Source organism: Molossus molossus, unplaced genomic scaffold, assembly GCF_014108415.1.
Source record: "Molossus molossus isolate mMolMol1 unplaced genomic scaffold, mMolMol1.p scaffold_m16_p_14, whole genome shotgun sequence".
NCBI classification, from domain to species: domain Eukaryota; kingdom Metazoa; phylum Chordata; class Mammalia; order Chiroptera; family Molossidae; genus Molossus; species Molossus molossus.
Window position 1 is genome coordinate 48368485 of NW_023425349.1, and position 14339 is coordinate 48382823.

The 14339-nt window shown below is 38.0% G+C and overlaps 1 protein-coding gene across 1 annotated transcript; it reads right to left on the bottom strand.

Moving 5' to 3' along the window:
* Nucleotides 1-2467: 2467 nt before the first annotated feature.
* LOC118630200 (cytochrome P450 1A1-like) lies at nt 2468-14005 on the bottom strand. The gene is made up of 6 exons (XM_036261977.1): nt 13178-14005; nt 11789-11912; nt 8824-8913; nt 8614-8734; nt 5661-5747; nt 2468-2765 (listed from the first exon to the last, which is right to left on the bottom strand). The coding sequence occupies exons 1-6, from the start codon at nt 13997-13999 to the stop codon at nt 2468-2470; spliced, it is 1542 nt and encodes a 513-aa protein (XP_036117870.1). The 5' UTR covers nt 14000-14005.
* Nucleotides 14006-14339: the final 334 nt, after the last annotated feature.

Genomic DNA, 14339 nt, shown 5'->3' on the forward strand with positions numbered 1-14339 from the left:
CAGATAGATATAGATATAGATATAGATTAGATATAGATATAGATAGATATAAATATAATGTAAACAACTGCTCTATAGTCCTAATGAATTTTGTGTGGTGTTCCCAGCTAATAATTTAATTTATCTTAATATAATTTATTTTCACATAATATTTTGGTATACTGTGTTGCTTCTGGTTACATTTCATAAAATAAATTATTACTTCAAGATAAGCAAATACATAAAATTAAAAAGAATTCATCTTTACATATTAAATGACAAAGATAAGTTATTCCAACTTTGCTTTTATACTTTCCCTATATTATTTTTGTCCATGTTTCTAAAAATACATATAATGCAAACTAATGAATTATACAAAATGCCCAACAGCACACCATCTAATGATGCCTCACGAACCTAGTAAAAGTGAACATTAGCATTTTACAATACAATGTGTTAAAAGAAAAGTACCGAATCATATAAGCTTACTATTAAAGATGAAGAGTTTAGAAAAATACAATTATTTAAAGAAAATACTAGTCATCCCCATTGTTGCATACATAGAGGATTTGACAGTTTCTTCGGGGGAAAAAAAGGCAAAAATAGTCTCTGTTTGACACACTGTCATGAGGACAATATACATAATTTCAAAAGCTTTCACAAAAAAGGACAAGCAATCCAATTTGTCTATGACCAAGGATAATGCTGGGTTTATTTATATTTGAATAGAAAGACTATGTCCTGACTTTAATCCTCAATGTCTATGATTGTTTAACTTCTCTGCTTCTACGGCTGCAACCTGGTCAGCCCTCCCTAGCTGCTCTTCCATTTAAATTAGACCAGGAGTCAAAGGGAAATAAGGGGAGACATCTGTAATACTTTCGACATTAAAGATAAATTTTAAAAAATAAATTAGACCCGAGATATGCTTTTAGCCACCAGCTTGATTTCCTTTAGAATGCAACTCCCCTTAAAGCTTCCATCTGGTTTCCACTGTCCACCTTATGTTCCTTATATGCCTTAGCTCATTAACAAAATCAATTCAAGAAGCACACACATAAGCTGGGTACTGCACTGAAAGATATTTGAAAATAATTGCTATCTTCTTTTTCATGTTGTTCTGGGCTGCATTGTGCCCCTCTCCCTGCCCCAAATTCCTGTGTTGAAGTGCTAACCCTCAGTACCTCAGAGTGAAATTATATTTGCATGTAAGGGCTTTAAAGAGATAAGTTAAAACGAGACTGTAGGATGAGGCGCTAATGTAATATGACTGGTGCCCTTACAAGATAAAGGAGAGGCACAGGGATATGTGCACACAGAGAAAAGGCCACGCGAGCCTGTGATGAGAAGGTGGCCATTGACAAAAGGAGAGAGCCCTGGCCAGTTTGGCTCAGTGGTTAGAGCATCGGCCTGCGGTCCGGAGAGACCCGGGTTCGGTTCCCGCTAAGGGCACGTACTTCGGTTGCAGTTTGTCCCCGGCCCTGGTTGGTCCTGCGGGTGGCAGCCACTCGATGTGTCCCTTCACGTCGATGTTTCTCTCTCTCTCTCCCTTCCTCTCTCTCCCTCCCACTCTATCTGTACAAAAATGGAAAAATATCCTTGGGTGAGGATAAAAAAAAAAAAAAAAAATACATGCCCTGGCCAGTTTGGCTCAGCGGTTAGAGCGTCGGCCTGCGGTCCGGAGAGAGGTCTTGGGAGAAACCAGCCCTGCTGACATCTTGATCTTGGACTTCCAGCCTCCAGGACAGTGAGAAGATGAATCTCTGTTGTTGACACCACCTAGACTGTAGTATTTTGTCACAGCAGCCCTGGCAGGCTATGCCATGTATATTTAGTAGGTGTCCAAAGAAACCGATAGCATTGTAAAAACACCAGTTTGCTCTGAAGTTAAATTCTTAATCCAGAAAACCTAAGAACCAGCACAATAATGGATTTTGAAGAAATGCCCCCTCGTGCCCTTTTCTCTTTCTCTCTAAAATGAGCTCAGCTTCTGTTACCACCGCACAATGTTCTCTGCTCTTCTAGGCCAGTCCGGCTCCCTTCTCTGGACCTCCTGAGCACGTAGCTCTCAGCCCACTGGAAACAAATACATATTTAACATCGGAGCCTTGTTCTTATTCTGAACCTTGCTTTTAAAACCAATAGAAATCTACCTATTTGAAGCTGGTAAGGAAGGAAGACAGAGCCTCCTGCCCTGCTTGTTCAATCCACCACTCATTTTTCCTGCCTCTCATGTTCACAGTGGTGCCTGGGACCCCATCACATGAGACAGAGGTTTCAAGCCCCCGAATTATATTATCTGAAAACATCCTTACGAGACAAGATCTTTCATCTTAGAACCAAGGCTACACCACACACTTGAAAAAACACTTCCTATATTAGGATGATAGACAAAGAAGTGGACCAATAGTATAGCTTAGGGTACAGCCTTTAAAATGCTTATAAATGAATTTGAATCACATACTTTTTCTGACATAGATTAGTGAATCTAAGATGCACTGCTGGTGGAGCGGGGCTCTGCTCGGAGCTGGTACGGTGTGGGCTTCATGACTAAGCCATAGGTGGGCATCAGGTCCAGCTCGGCTCCGGGACATTTGCTCAGCTTGAGCTGCTGCAGAACTGTGACGATGAAGAGGAAGATCTCGTTTCGTGCCACATCTTCTCCGAGGCACTTCCGGATTCCCATTCCAAATATCAGGACCTTGTCCACAAGGCTTTTATTCAGCTCCTTGTTTTCGTTCAAAAATCTCTCAGGACTAAATACCCCGGGATTATCCCAGATAGCTCTGTATAAAATGGACAAAAGTTACATTTTAAAAAGAAATCATTTATCATGTTGCCATTCTTGCTAACTTCTCTGAGTTAACTTTGTTTTGCATGAAATGTTTTGTTCAAGTTTAGAATATTCTTTGTAAATTTTATATAATATGTATGTGCAAAAATATTCATACACATATACCTATGTGTGTGTGTGTGTGTGTATAATTAGAACAGTATCCCATTATTATGGATTTATTATGGATTATGTGTATAATTAGAACAGTATCCCATTATTATGGAATATAAAATTCTTTAATTTATTGACAAGTTTAGTTACCATAAAAAATTACTGTAATTATTCTTAGTTTTCACTAAAATGACTTCTGCTTCACTAAACAGTGAATAAAATACTTGAAAATTTTATTTCAATATTTTTACAATTTTAAATGAAGAGTTCTACAAAATTCTCATACAAATATACCAAACTCTTGGTATAAATACAAAGGAATAAATATTCAATCTCCTTTGCTTTATGCAAAATGAGCCACACATCTCACTCTGGGACGAACACGTTTAGGAAAAGACCTTCGTGTATCATCACAGACAGTGGCCAGGACCCCAGAAAGCGGCTCTGGACTGGGGGCTGTCCACAGCTTCCCAGCTGCTGCGCATCTGGCTCGCTCTCCGTCCTCCACCTCTGGCTTTTCTGTGACAATCCCAATAGCACGTTTCCCAACTCACCCCAAGCCATACATCAGGGACCCACATGACTTTGCAAACAACTGGGCCGCTTTGTGTATTGATGTCACGCCTCTTTCTAGCAGAAAATGTGTTTTATTTCTGAGCCAGACTGGAGACCCACAAGTCGCACTCAGTCCTCCAATAAATTTTGTTTGCTCTCATAATCTTTTAAAAGTAACTCACTGTTGCTAAGATTTAAACCTCAGAAGATTCCACATGAAAATTTCCATTTCAAGTTCTGTGTAAGCTGATGACATTGGGACAATGTCATGCTTGCCCTCAGTTTACTGAGCTGAATTAGGTACAGCAGAGGACCTCTCCTCACTGCACCAACAGGGGTAATTCTCTTGTTTTTGGTATTTTCTGCTGCTCAGTAGGTACTTAAGTTTGTGACCTTTGCTGAAACGGAATAATTTCCCCATGATATCAAGTCTGAAATTACAAACTCATTTAGGTTAAATAAGTGCCTCTATACAAACAGCATTTCTTTTTGTATAAACACTTGTGTTAATACAGTTTGTTTGAACATTACTCAGTATTCAATATAATTACATGTTCTTAGGATACTAGGACATGTAGGGTAGTGCTAGCTGAGAAGTGCCATTAAATTTACACTGACTGTATTTTTCTTATAGTGGGTATTAATTTATTTATTTAGAGAGAATGAAAAGGATGGAGAGAGACAGAGAGAGAGAGACAGAGAGAGAGAGAGAGAGACACACACACACACATACAAATGAGAGACACACATCCCTTGGTTGCCTCCTGCATGACCCCAAGACCAACTGGGGCTGGGGATCGAACCTGCAACCCAGGTATGTGCCCTTGACTGGAATGGAACCTGTGACCCTTTGGTGTGAGGGCCGACCTCTAACTGCTGAGCCACACTGGCCAGGCTAGAGTGGGTTTTTAAATGCTTGGTTTTATGCAGCATGATCACTGGGTGTGAAGAACGGGAGTGTCAATCTTTCCGACAATAAATTTCATTTTGCTGGGTATGAAGGTGCTGTCAGCTACACGGGATAATCACTTCGCTCCCTAACAGCCTGTAGCATGAGACCTCAGCCAGAGGAAACCGGGTGAAGACAAAGCAGCCGTCCCGAGCGCTGCCTGTACAGCCGGCAGGGTGCGTACGAATAGTCTCCACCAGGTCACCGGAGAAGTAAGCCTGGACCACACAGAGCAACCATTTCAAACAGGATGCACACCCTGAATGAGGGTCCTGCTTCTGCTACTTGCTGAGCACGTGACTCTAGGCAATTCATCACCTGGCTGAAAGTTTCTTCAGCAGTAAAATCGGGATCATGGTGGGACCACTGCCGAGGAGATACTTCGAGATTTTGTGCCCCCCACACAGTAGAGTCTATGAATATTAGCTGCCACCTTCACATTCCCACCACCACTGTCCCCACCGCCACCGTCCTCACTTCCACTGTGCAGGTCTCTCCATCTCAGGCCTCCCTTTTAAACCCAACATGGATGAGACTCGAGCTGTATTTGATTTGCAAATATTTATTGAGTGGCCATTATGTGTCAGTCACTGATCTAGGTGCTGAGGTAAAGGAAAACCAAAGAAATAAAAAGCCCTGCTTGGCCCTGGCTGGTTTGGCTCAGTGGTTAGAGTGTCCATGGACACAGGAGTCACCAATTTGATTCCGGTCAAGGGCAAGTACCTCGGTTGTGGTTTGTCCCAGGCCCTGGTCAGGGTCATGCGGGAGGCAGCCAATTGGTGTGTTTCTCTCACGAGTGTTTCTCTCTCTCTCTCTCTACCTCTCCCTCCCACTCTATTTGAAAATAAATGAAAAAATATCCTCGGGTAAGGATTAAAAAATAAATTAATTAATTTTAAAAAGTCCTGCTTGGTCTTTCACATTCTGTTGAGGGATTTCTCACTGCCTTTCAAACATTAGCTGGCCCTGACCCACCAGTGCGTGAGTCCTTGGCCCACACCTCCCTCCATAAACCCGCTTTTGAAACTGGATTTGCTCTGAATGAATTTGTATTAAGATAGCATCCTTCCCATTATCAGTGAGGAGAGAAAACTGAATTTCCTTCCAACTTCTATCAAGAGAAATAGAAGGAATGAAGTTTGGTTAAGAATGTATATCTTACCCTGATTAATAAATAGCAAACAAACAACCAAACAAATTTAACCACCCAGAATAATTGTGGTGACTTACTCATCATGATTTACTTGATACATGTTAATAAAGGTGCACGTATTCCTGGGAATGAAATAGCCATTCAGAGTGGTGTCTGCGGTGGTACTGGGAAAGCAGAATATACCATTATCATTACACACATCCTGTGAATTCAAATCCATCCCTAGCCCTGCTGGTGTGGCTCACTGGTTGAGCATTGACCCATGCACCAGAAGGTCGCTGGTTCAATTCCCAGTCAGGGCACATGCCCAGGTTGTGAGCCAAATCCCCAGTGGGGGGCATGTAGGAGGCGGCCAATCGATCTCTCTCATTGATGTTTCTATCTCTCTCTCCCTTTGTTTCTCTCTAAAATCAATGAAGAAAAGAACATTTTTAAAAAACCAACAAATAACCATCCCTAAACTGCCACCTACAACTCACAGGCTATATTTGTTAATGTCTTTTTAAAAATGATAATGATGTGTAGTCTTTATAAATCTTCATCTTTCATTAATTGATACATCTTCCACCTATTCTCAAATTAGTAATTTATTCTTCTTCTTAAGTTGGTAAAACATACTGAGCACATTAACGTATTTAAGGTATTGCTATGAGCTAAAATCTGAGTGGAAAATTATCTCAATATTTCTATGACAAAATTGCCCATAAGTAGATAGAAATTTATATCAGAAATCTATAAGGAAATTATAAAGCACTTTCTGTGTACCCAATATATGTCGGCTTTCATCAATAGATTAAGAAAACAAAACATAACATCTTTTAGCACTTGCTAGAAGGACTAGTGGAATTGGAACTAAAAAACCTGAACTAGAGACACTGCTCACAGTGAACTACAGGGCAAATCTCATATCTTGTCTATGGTTTCATTTCCTAGCTATGAAATGATATTGTTTGTATTGGATGATCTCTAAATTTGTCTCTAGAGTAAATAATCTATTCTTCTAGTCCCATATTCAAACTTCTTTATGCAAACTATACACTCCTGTCCTTTATACCTCTGAAACTGTGCAAGAGTCAGATTAAATCACGTTGTTTCCATATGGTGCTCCCTAACTTGCCCGATGGTCCCGACACGCACTTCTGCCCCAGAGAAGCACAGTGACATTTCAACTTGATAAACACATTTGGCTTAGCCACTTCTGGGTTCTCTCTTCTGATGTGCCAACCTGTAGAGAAGGTACATCTCATCTATAGTCATTAATAGGCTGAGCTTGGAGTAGCAGACTTCATACCTCCAGGGGAGACTGCTGTTGTCCAAACTTGCCAGAGACCGAGAAGCAAAGTGTGTCTAATTCAGGTGAGAAGTATGAGCAAGCCTACTTGGTTCAGCTCTAAGTCAAACTGTGTAAACTAGCTCTGATCATCAGGAAAGCTTGTGTTTGAATTTTTACCTCTCTATGTTTATCTAGTAGCTGGCATTGAACTTTGGCAAATAAGGATACTATTCATTGGGTGCCTTTAAAATCCAATGAAGGGAAATGCCAAAAAGGAATAAATCTTTTTTTTTTAAAGATGACCTCCTCCTATGCATGGTCAGTTGCCCATCTCTGTGTATTCAGCTGCTCTACTATCCTACGTAAAAAGCTACATGCTCTTATTTTATGGAAAACTAGCATGTAAAATGTGATTTCCTTATTCTGAAAATATGAGTAACTATTCTGAAGGAGCATTCAATATATAAGAGCATTAATTGTAAGGTTTCTCTCTCTCCATATATATTCCTGAAACTTGATCAATGTGTTTGCTCTTTTATTTTATTTATATTAATTTATTCCTTCACTTTTAATAATGTAATGAACACTTATGTTTGAGATACTGTGTTCTATCAGATATGGCCTCAGATGTGTTTTCAGGGCTCCAAAGTCAATGACAGCGATCATTGACTTTGAATCCAAATGGTGCCTGTCAATTTTGCAGAGTCTCTCTGTTCCTGGCTCTTCAGTAAAGCTTATAGGTCATGCTCTTTCATGAAGAACCCAAAGTCATCTAGTGGAAGTCATTGGGACAGAAGAACTGTTTCTTTAAAAATAGAACCAGTTTTTAAAATCCAAGTTAAAGGTGAAATTTACTTCAAACAGAAAGAAGATCTGCAGGAAAGCGGTCACTGTGAGTAGGTAGCATTGTGTGTGAATATCAAAAGCAAAGTAAACAGACAAAATACAGAGAACTATGTTGCTCACTGTCTGGCCTTGACTCGGCTCATCTAGTAGTTGGCCCATTAGGACACCTCAGGGGAAGGCACTACCTACTGCTGTGTCAATGACCATAATTACATCAGTTTCCTGGGGTGAGAGACACTCCCACTTTCTCACTATTTAAGAACAGGGAGAGAAAAGGCACTGAGAATTTCTTTTTTTATTTTAATTGTGTAGAGTGGAAATAGTTCAGACGGCCAGAACTCTGGCCGTCTGCATTCATATTTAATAAAGCTTATCTATTTAATCTATATGGGCATGCATTTGTGAGTTGGAAAGTCTGGTATATGACTCAGTACACTTTCAAATATCTATAAATGGAAACTCTGTTTAATCTATTTGTGGCAACACTGGCCTCCTTAGTCGATTACCCAGCAAAATTCTAAGCTACTGAAAATGAAGCTACATCAGCAGGTGGCTAAGGCTGCTCACGGGAGGAGGTTAGTGAGTCTGTATGACACTCATGTCCAAACGTATATTATGTTTATATTACTGTCGTTTGAAACATCTATATCATTTTTTCCCCTTAATTAGTATATATAAGATGAAAAGTAATTATATCATAGTTTAGTTATGAAAATATTCACAAAATATGCAGTTCTATGTGAAGTTTCATTAGAGAATTTCAAAATAAAATAAAATTAGATGGAAAATAATAGGAAAATAATATTAACAGCATATATATTTTAAAGGACCTATAGTATTCTAATGCCTTAGATTCCTCATGCCCCTCAACCTGCACTGGTTGCTATTTCAACAGAGAATCGTATGCTTACCAATGTGGAATAGTGAAGGGGAGAAAGGAGGCGTGTCTGAATATTTCATTTATGAAAGCTTCTGTGTAGGGTAAAATTTTCCTGTCTTCAAATCTGGGTGATCTTAGCCCAATGTTTCCATCTGAAAGAAGAGGTTGTTTTGTTTATTCTAATTTCATTTTAAAAAATGACAATTATAAGAATTATATTTTTTATCTGAAAGCATGTTACCAATTTCTTCTTGAATTTTGGCTTGAATTTCTGGATACTGTATCAAATAAAGAAAGCTCCAATACAGACATGTTGATACAGTTTCAAAGCCTACAAAAGAAATAAGACAAAATGTTATGGAGAAAATTATTAGCTAAATTGGTATCCTAAATTTACATCATATTTGAATACCATGAATCCAGAGAAAAGAATCTAAATATGACTGAAAACTAATAAACTCACAATAAAGTTATTATTATATGTTCAAGTTTGTTTTAGAATATGGGCTTAACCTCTCATCCATTAGCATAGAGACCATCAAAGGAACAGAAAACAGCAAGTGTTGGTGAGGATGTAGAACACTGGAATCCTCATGCACTGCTGGTTGGAAGGTGAAATGGTGTAGTCACTGTGGAAAACAGTATGGCAGGTCCTCAAAAACATTTTTAATTTTAATTTTTTTTATCCTCATTTGAGGATATTTTTGCATTTATCTTCAGATAGAGCAGAAGGGAGAGAGGAAAGAAGAGAGAAAAACACTGACATGAGAGAGACACATTGAGTGGTTGTCACCCGCACAACCCCAAAGGGTCCGGGGACGAACTACAACTGAGGTACATGCCCTTAGTGGGAACTGAACCTGGGACACCCTGGTCCACAGGCCAATGCCCTATCCACTGAGCCAAACCAGCCAGGGCCTCAAAAAAAATTTTAAAGGAATTATCATATGATCCAAGAATTTGTTTATACAAATTCAAAAGAATAGAAAGCAGGATCTCAAATAGATATTTGCACACCCAAGTACAGTACATTGCAGCATTATCCACAATAGCTAAGAGGTAGAAACAATCCACAGGTCCATTGATAAATGCATGGATAAACAAAATGTGCTATATGCAAGCAGCAGGGGGAAAAAAAGAGCAAGCCCTGAATACTGCATGAAAGACACTGATTTTGCCCATTGTAGAGCCATGGGCATTATATCCAAGACCTGGGACTATCTATATATATAACAGGATTCATATTTTTATCATCATAAATTTTGCCTTTTCTCTTAAGACTTAAGCAACATGTTATTTATCTGGGTAGATTATTTAAAAACTGATGTCATAAAAAATGATTTTGGGAGACCCTGACTATATCCAAAGAGGAAATCAAATTGTCTCTATAATCAATTTGAAAAGTCAAATATGGAAATATACATAAGGTTAATAATAATGTAGAATTGATGAAACTGTGTGTTTGCCAATTTTGTTCAGTAAGATATGTGGTTTAGAGGTCAACTGTTCTCTTCTAATAGTCTATTACTATATCACTAGGGAAATCTATGTTCTATTGGTTTTCTTTATTAGTCTTATTTTAATTCAAAATACAAAGTCAATCAGATATATTTGTTGAGCCAATAAATGCATTATATATAATGCGTTATACAGAATGTTCTTTGTTTTGCATGCATTTTTCCAGTGTTTTTAACTGTGTCATGCATATTTGGTGGCACCAATCTACATCCCAGTCATTTATGTCATTTGCCCAAATTTTATATTTGTTAATTTTTTCAGGATCTTGACCATATTATGTATTTCTGAAATACATTATCTTATCAAATCAAGATGAAAATAATGCCCACTTGATGTGTTAATCACACCCACACACCCACAGTCTTTAATATTCAGTGGTGTTCCGGTTTTAAAAAAATGTGCTTACAAATTCTAATAACAATGTTTGGCATCCAATAGTTGGCAGAAGAAATGTGAAGTACAACATGATCACATTTGCATGATAAATAACAAGTGCATCCATCATATTTAAATCATGATCAAAATAATGTGTGTGTGTAGGAGGAGCAGGGGTATTTGTATAGAAAAAACTAATACAAATCAAAACAATTGCCTCCTGTTTGCAAGGAAATTCAGGGACACAGATGCATAGATTCTAGAAAGAAAAAAACAAAACAAAACCCTGCTGCCAATAAATATGGTACAAATAAAAAATAAAAAATGAGTTTGAAGAATATTCTACCTAAAATAAAACTGCTAAAACACCTTTAGTATTTTGGTGTTGCTGTTATACGAAGAGAATTTGCTTCCTGCAGTTCAATATCTTACAGGAACTATAAGAAATTTGTTAGGTAAAAAAGGATGACAAAATATGAAATTTAAGAATGACAGTAGTAAGGTAGCAGTATAGATTGTCTTTCTGAATAAGATTTTGGTAATCTGCATGAAAAACTTAAGAATCCTTTTATTAGCTGATCCAGAAACTCTACTTCTTAGGTTCTAATTCATAAAGGAGGCAAAACTAATGGACATAAACAGTAATTTTAGCATTAGCAAAATATTCAACATCTGCATTATTTGTGCAAGCTGAGAGCTATAAACAATACAGGAGTCTATCCCAGAGATGGGTAAAATGTTGGAGATACATCCATGGAGTATTATGTAACTGACTGAAGCAGCACATGAGAAACACACCAGGCAACCATGATTAGATCTTAAAAACACAAGGCTTCACCAAAAAAGTTAGAAATAGATTGAGATGAACAAGGGTGTTTTCATAAATTAAAGAACATGATTTATAAGAATACATGCTAATACATGACCATGTAAAGCCCATTTTATGATAATACATGAGACAAAAAGCCCACAACGCTTTAAACAGATTAAGAATAAATGTCAGTAGTTTGGAGTGGGAGGTAGAGGTAAAGAGTAATAAACACACAAATAAAGCCAGACACTGCATGAACAATGATGTTAACACACATGAACTGGAGACTAAGATTAACTCAGTTCTCTACTCCTGAGATGAAAATAAAGTTTTCCAAATGATATGGGAAGAAGGCAGAATGTCAAATTGTTTATACAGAGTGAGATAACTACACAAAATGACTGATATTGAAAGAAGGAAATACTCCAAATTGTAAATAGAACACAAAAAAATTGTAATTAATCCTTATTCACCTTACATATTGACAAATACTCTCACATACCAGCTCCAAAGATGTCATTCACAGTGCTTATGATTTCATCATCATTTAAGGTGGCTGTTTTGATAGTGGCATATTTTTTGTGGCACGTATTAATCAGAGCATCGGTAATGTCTCGCATATGGTCCTGAGGAGAAAAATCTTAAAATGATCATTGATCCTGACCTACATTTCTCATCACATATGAATCTCATGCACCATACAATGGAAAATGAATTCAGTTTGCTTAGGAATATAAAGACTATAGATCATTTAAAAATTTGTAACCAAGTTTGCTTGTCAATGGTAATGCTGAATTTTGAAAGTATATAGAATTTTAAAAAGTTACTAAACTCAATTTTCTTCTTAAAATTTCTTTCAATCAAAAAAGTACCTGTCTGGAAGCACAGTTTAAAAAAATTAGGAATTAACTTACTACAGGGAAATTGGTAGGCAGTGAATATAATAAGAGGTTTCCAAACCCAATGTAAGAATTTTATTGTAATCATCATGCAGAAAGAGATGAGTCTGGAGTAGGTTAGGGAGTAGGAAGAAAACGTATGACTTTACAAATTATTTTACTTACTGTATTTGTTCTAAAATTCTGATTGGTACCTTGGCTTGTCAACGGATTGTTGACTCTCTTCTTCTTTTTCATTGTAATGAACTTACCTCCTCACACCTATTTATTTGCTCAATTATCCACCTTTTCATTTTCATTTTTTTCATGATACCATCATCCTGGCAGATTGGCCTCCCAGAGTTGGGGTTCTTTCTAGTACATACATATTTCATGAAAGAAATTTACTCTTCTGTGGACCATCCAATGGGCCAAAAAGATGTGAGTGGCCTCACAAAAAGGCTCACTTCTTTCACCTCAAGAAACTCTACATGTGTTATGATCTCAAAGTTAATTTCTATATGGTAAAGGGATTCAAGTAGAAAAAAAAGGTACATTGGAAGATTCCTATACACTATTCTTTGTAATTATTCAAAACACTTTCTGGAAAAAAATAATGCTGATACTTTTAAGACCTCATAGTTTCAGAGGTAAAATAGAAGAGACGAAATCATTGGTTCATTTCTTTGGGAACTCACCTACGTGGTCATCAGTCTTCAGCCAACAACAGAATCATAATTCAAGTATGTACCTTATCTACACACTGGGGAGATTTCTGAGGTTTCAAAAAATTCAAATCTCTTCTTAAGGTCCCTTCATGAGAACTAAACCATACTGCCCTATAATCTCACTGACTGGAACTCATATTTCCTAATAGGTTGGCTAAGGGTCATTATGGCAACATTATAGTGAAAAGAACCAAGAATACATACAATTTTTAGTACACAACACATCTCATCACTATTTGTTGCTTCTTAGAAAATCCCTGTCGTGGCATGAATTTAAATTCTTACCTTATCATACGTAGCAAGATGATCTTGTACATGTAGAGCAATAAACTGATTCAGGGCCTGATAAAACTCTCGAGGAGCATTTACAATGCGCAGTGGAAGGTAACGAAAACATGGTATGAAATCAGCAGGATTCGCTGCACTGGAGGCCTTGAGTAAATCATCATTCGTTTTCACTATCCTAAGAAACTCCTCGTCACTGTGGTCATATCTCTTGCCAAAGCAAAGGGCACAGACAACATTGGCCACTGCACAGGTGATGGCACTTCTGGGGTCAAAGCTACCATTCTTGGAAGTCAACTCTTCAAAGACATTTGCCAGCTCAGAAATTTCCTCAATGACATGTTCCTCGAGCAAGCAAGAGCAGGTGGAGGATTTTGCTTCTGATTTCGAAAAAGTTCGTAAAGCATTGGAGGCTATTTTCTTATGAAGCTTCCAACTCTCTCCGTAATTGACTGAAAATGAAAGACTCTTTCCTTCTGCCAGGAAAGAAAATGTGTGCATGTTAGGTCTGCCTGCAAAATGCTCTCCATCCTTGAGCAGTACTTGCTTCACCACTTCCATTCCGTTCACCACCACAACAGGCACCATGCCAAGTTTGATGAGAAAGACATCTCCATATTTTTTCCTCATCTCGATGAATGTAAGGTAAGGATGGTCTCCAAGGTTCAGAAGATTTCCTATGATGGGGAAGGACCATGGGCCAGGAGGAGACACCTGCTTTCTTCCCTTACTCCCAAGTGCTCTCACAAAAACAAAAACCACCACCAAAATTATGAGAGAAATGGTCACCTCTTCAGGAGTGATTGCCATGTCAAATATCATTTTCAAAAATAAAGCACCTAAAATAGAAAAAGTATAAACCTTATTTTTGCCTTTGTAAGCACAGACTAAGAGTCTTCATCCCTTTAAATATTTAAATTAAAAAGTACAGACACTTTGCCCTGGACAGTTTGCTCAGTGGTTAGAGCATCGGCCTGTGGACCAATGAGTCTCGGGTTCAATTCCGGTCAAGGGCACGTACCTCGGTTGTGAATTGTCCCCAGCCCTGGTTGGGGTTGTTCAGGAGGCAACCACTCGATGTGTCCCTTTCATGTCAATGGTTTTCTCTCTCTCTCTCTCTCTCTCTTCCTCTCTTTTCCTCCCATTCTATCTGAACAAAAAT

Excerpts from the sequence above, each read along its gene's own strand:
- LOC118630200 (XM_036261977.1), bottom strand. The coding sequence starts at position 13,999 with ATGATATTTGACATGGCAATCACTCCTGAAGAGGTGACCATTTCTCTC. Across the intron at positions 11,913-13,177 it reads ATCTTGCTACGTATGATAAG|GACCATATGCGAGACATTAC; the intron begins GTAAGAATTTAA and ends TTTTCTCCTCAG. Across the intron at positions 5,748-8,613 it reads CCCTTCACTATTCCACATTG|TACCACCGCAGACACCACTC; the intron begins GTAAGCATACGA and ends CTGCTTTCCCAG.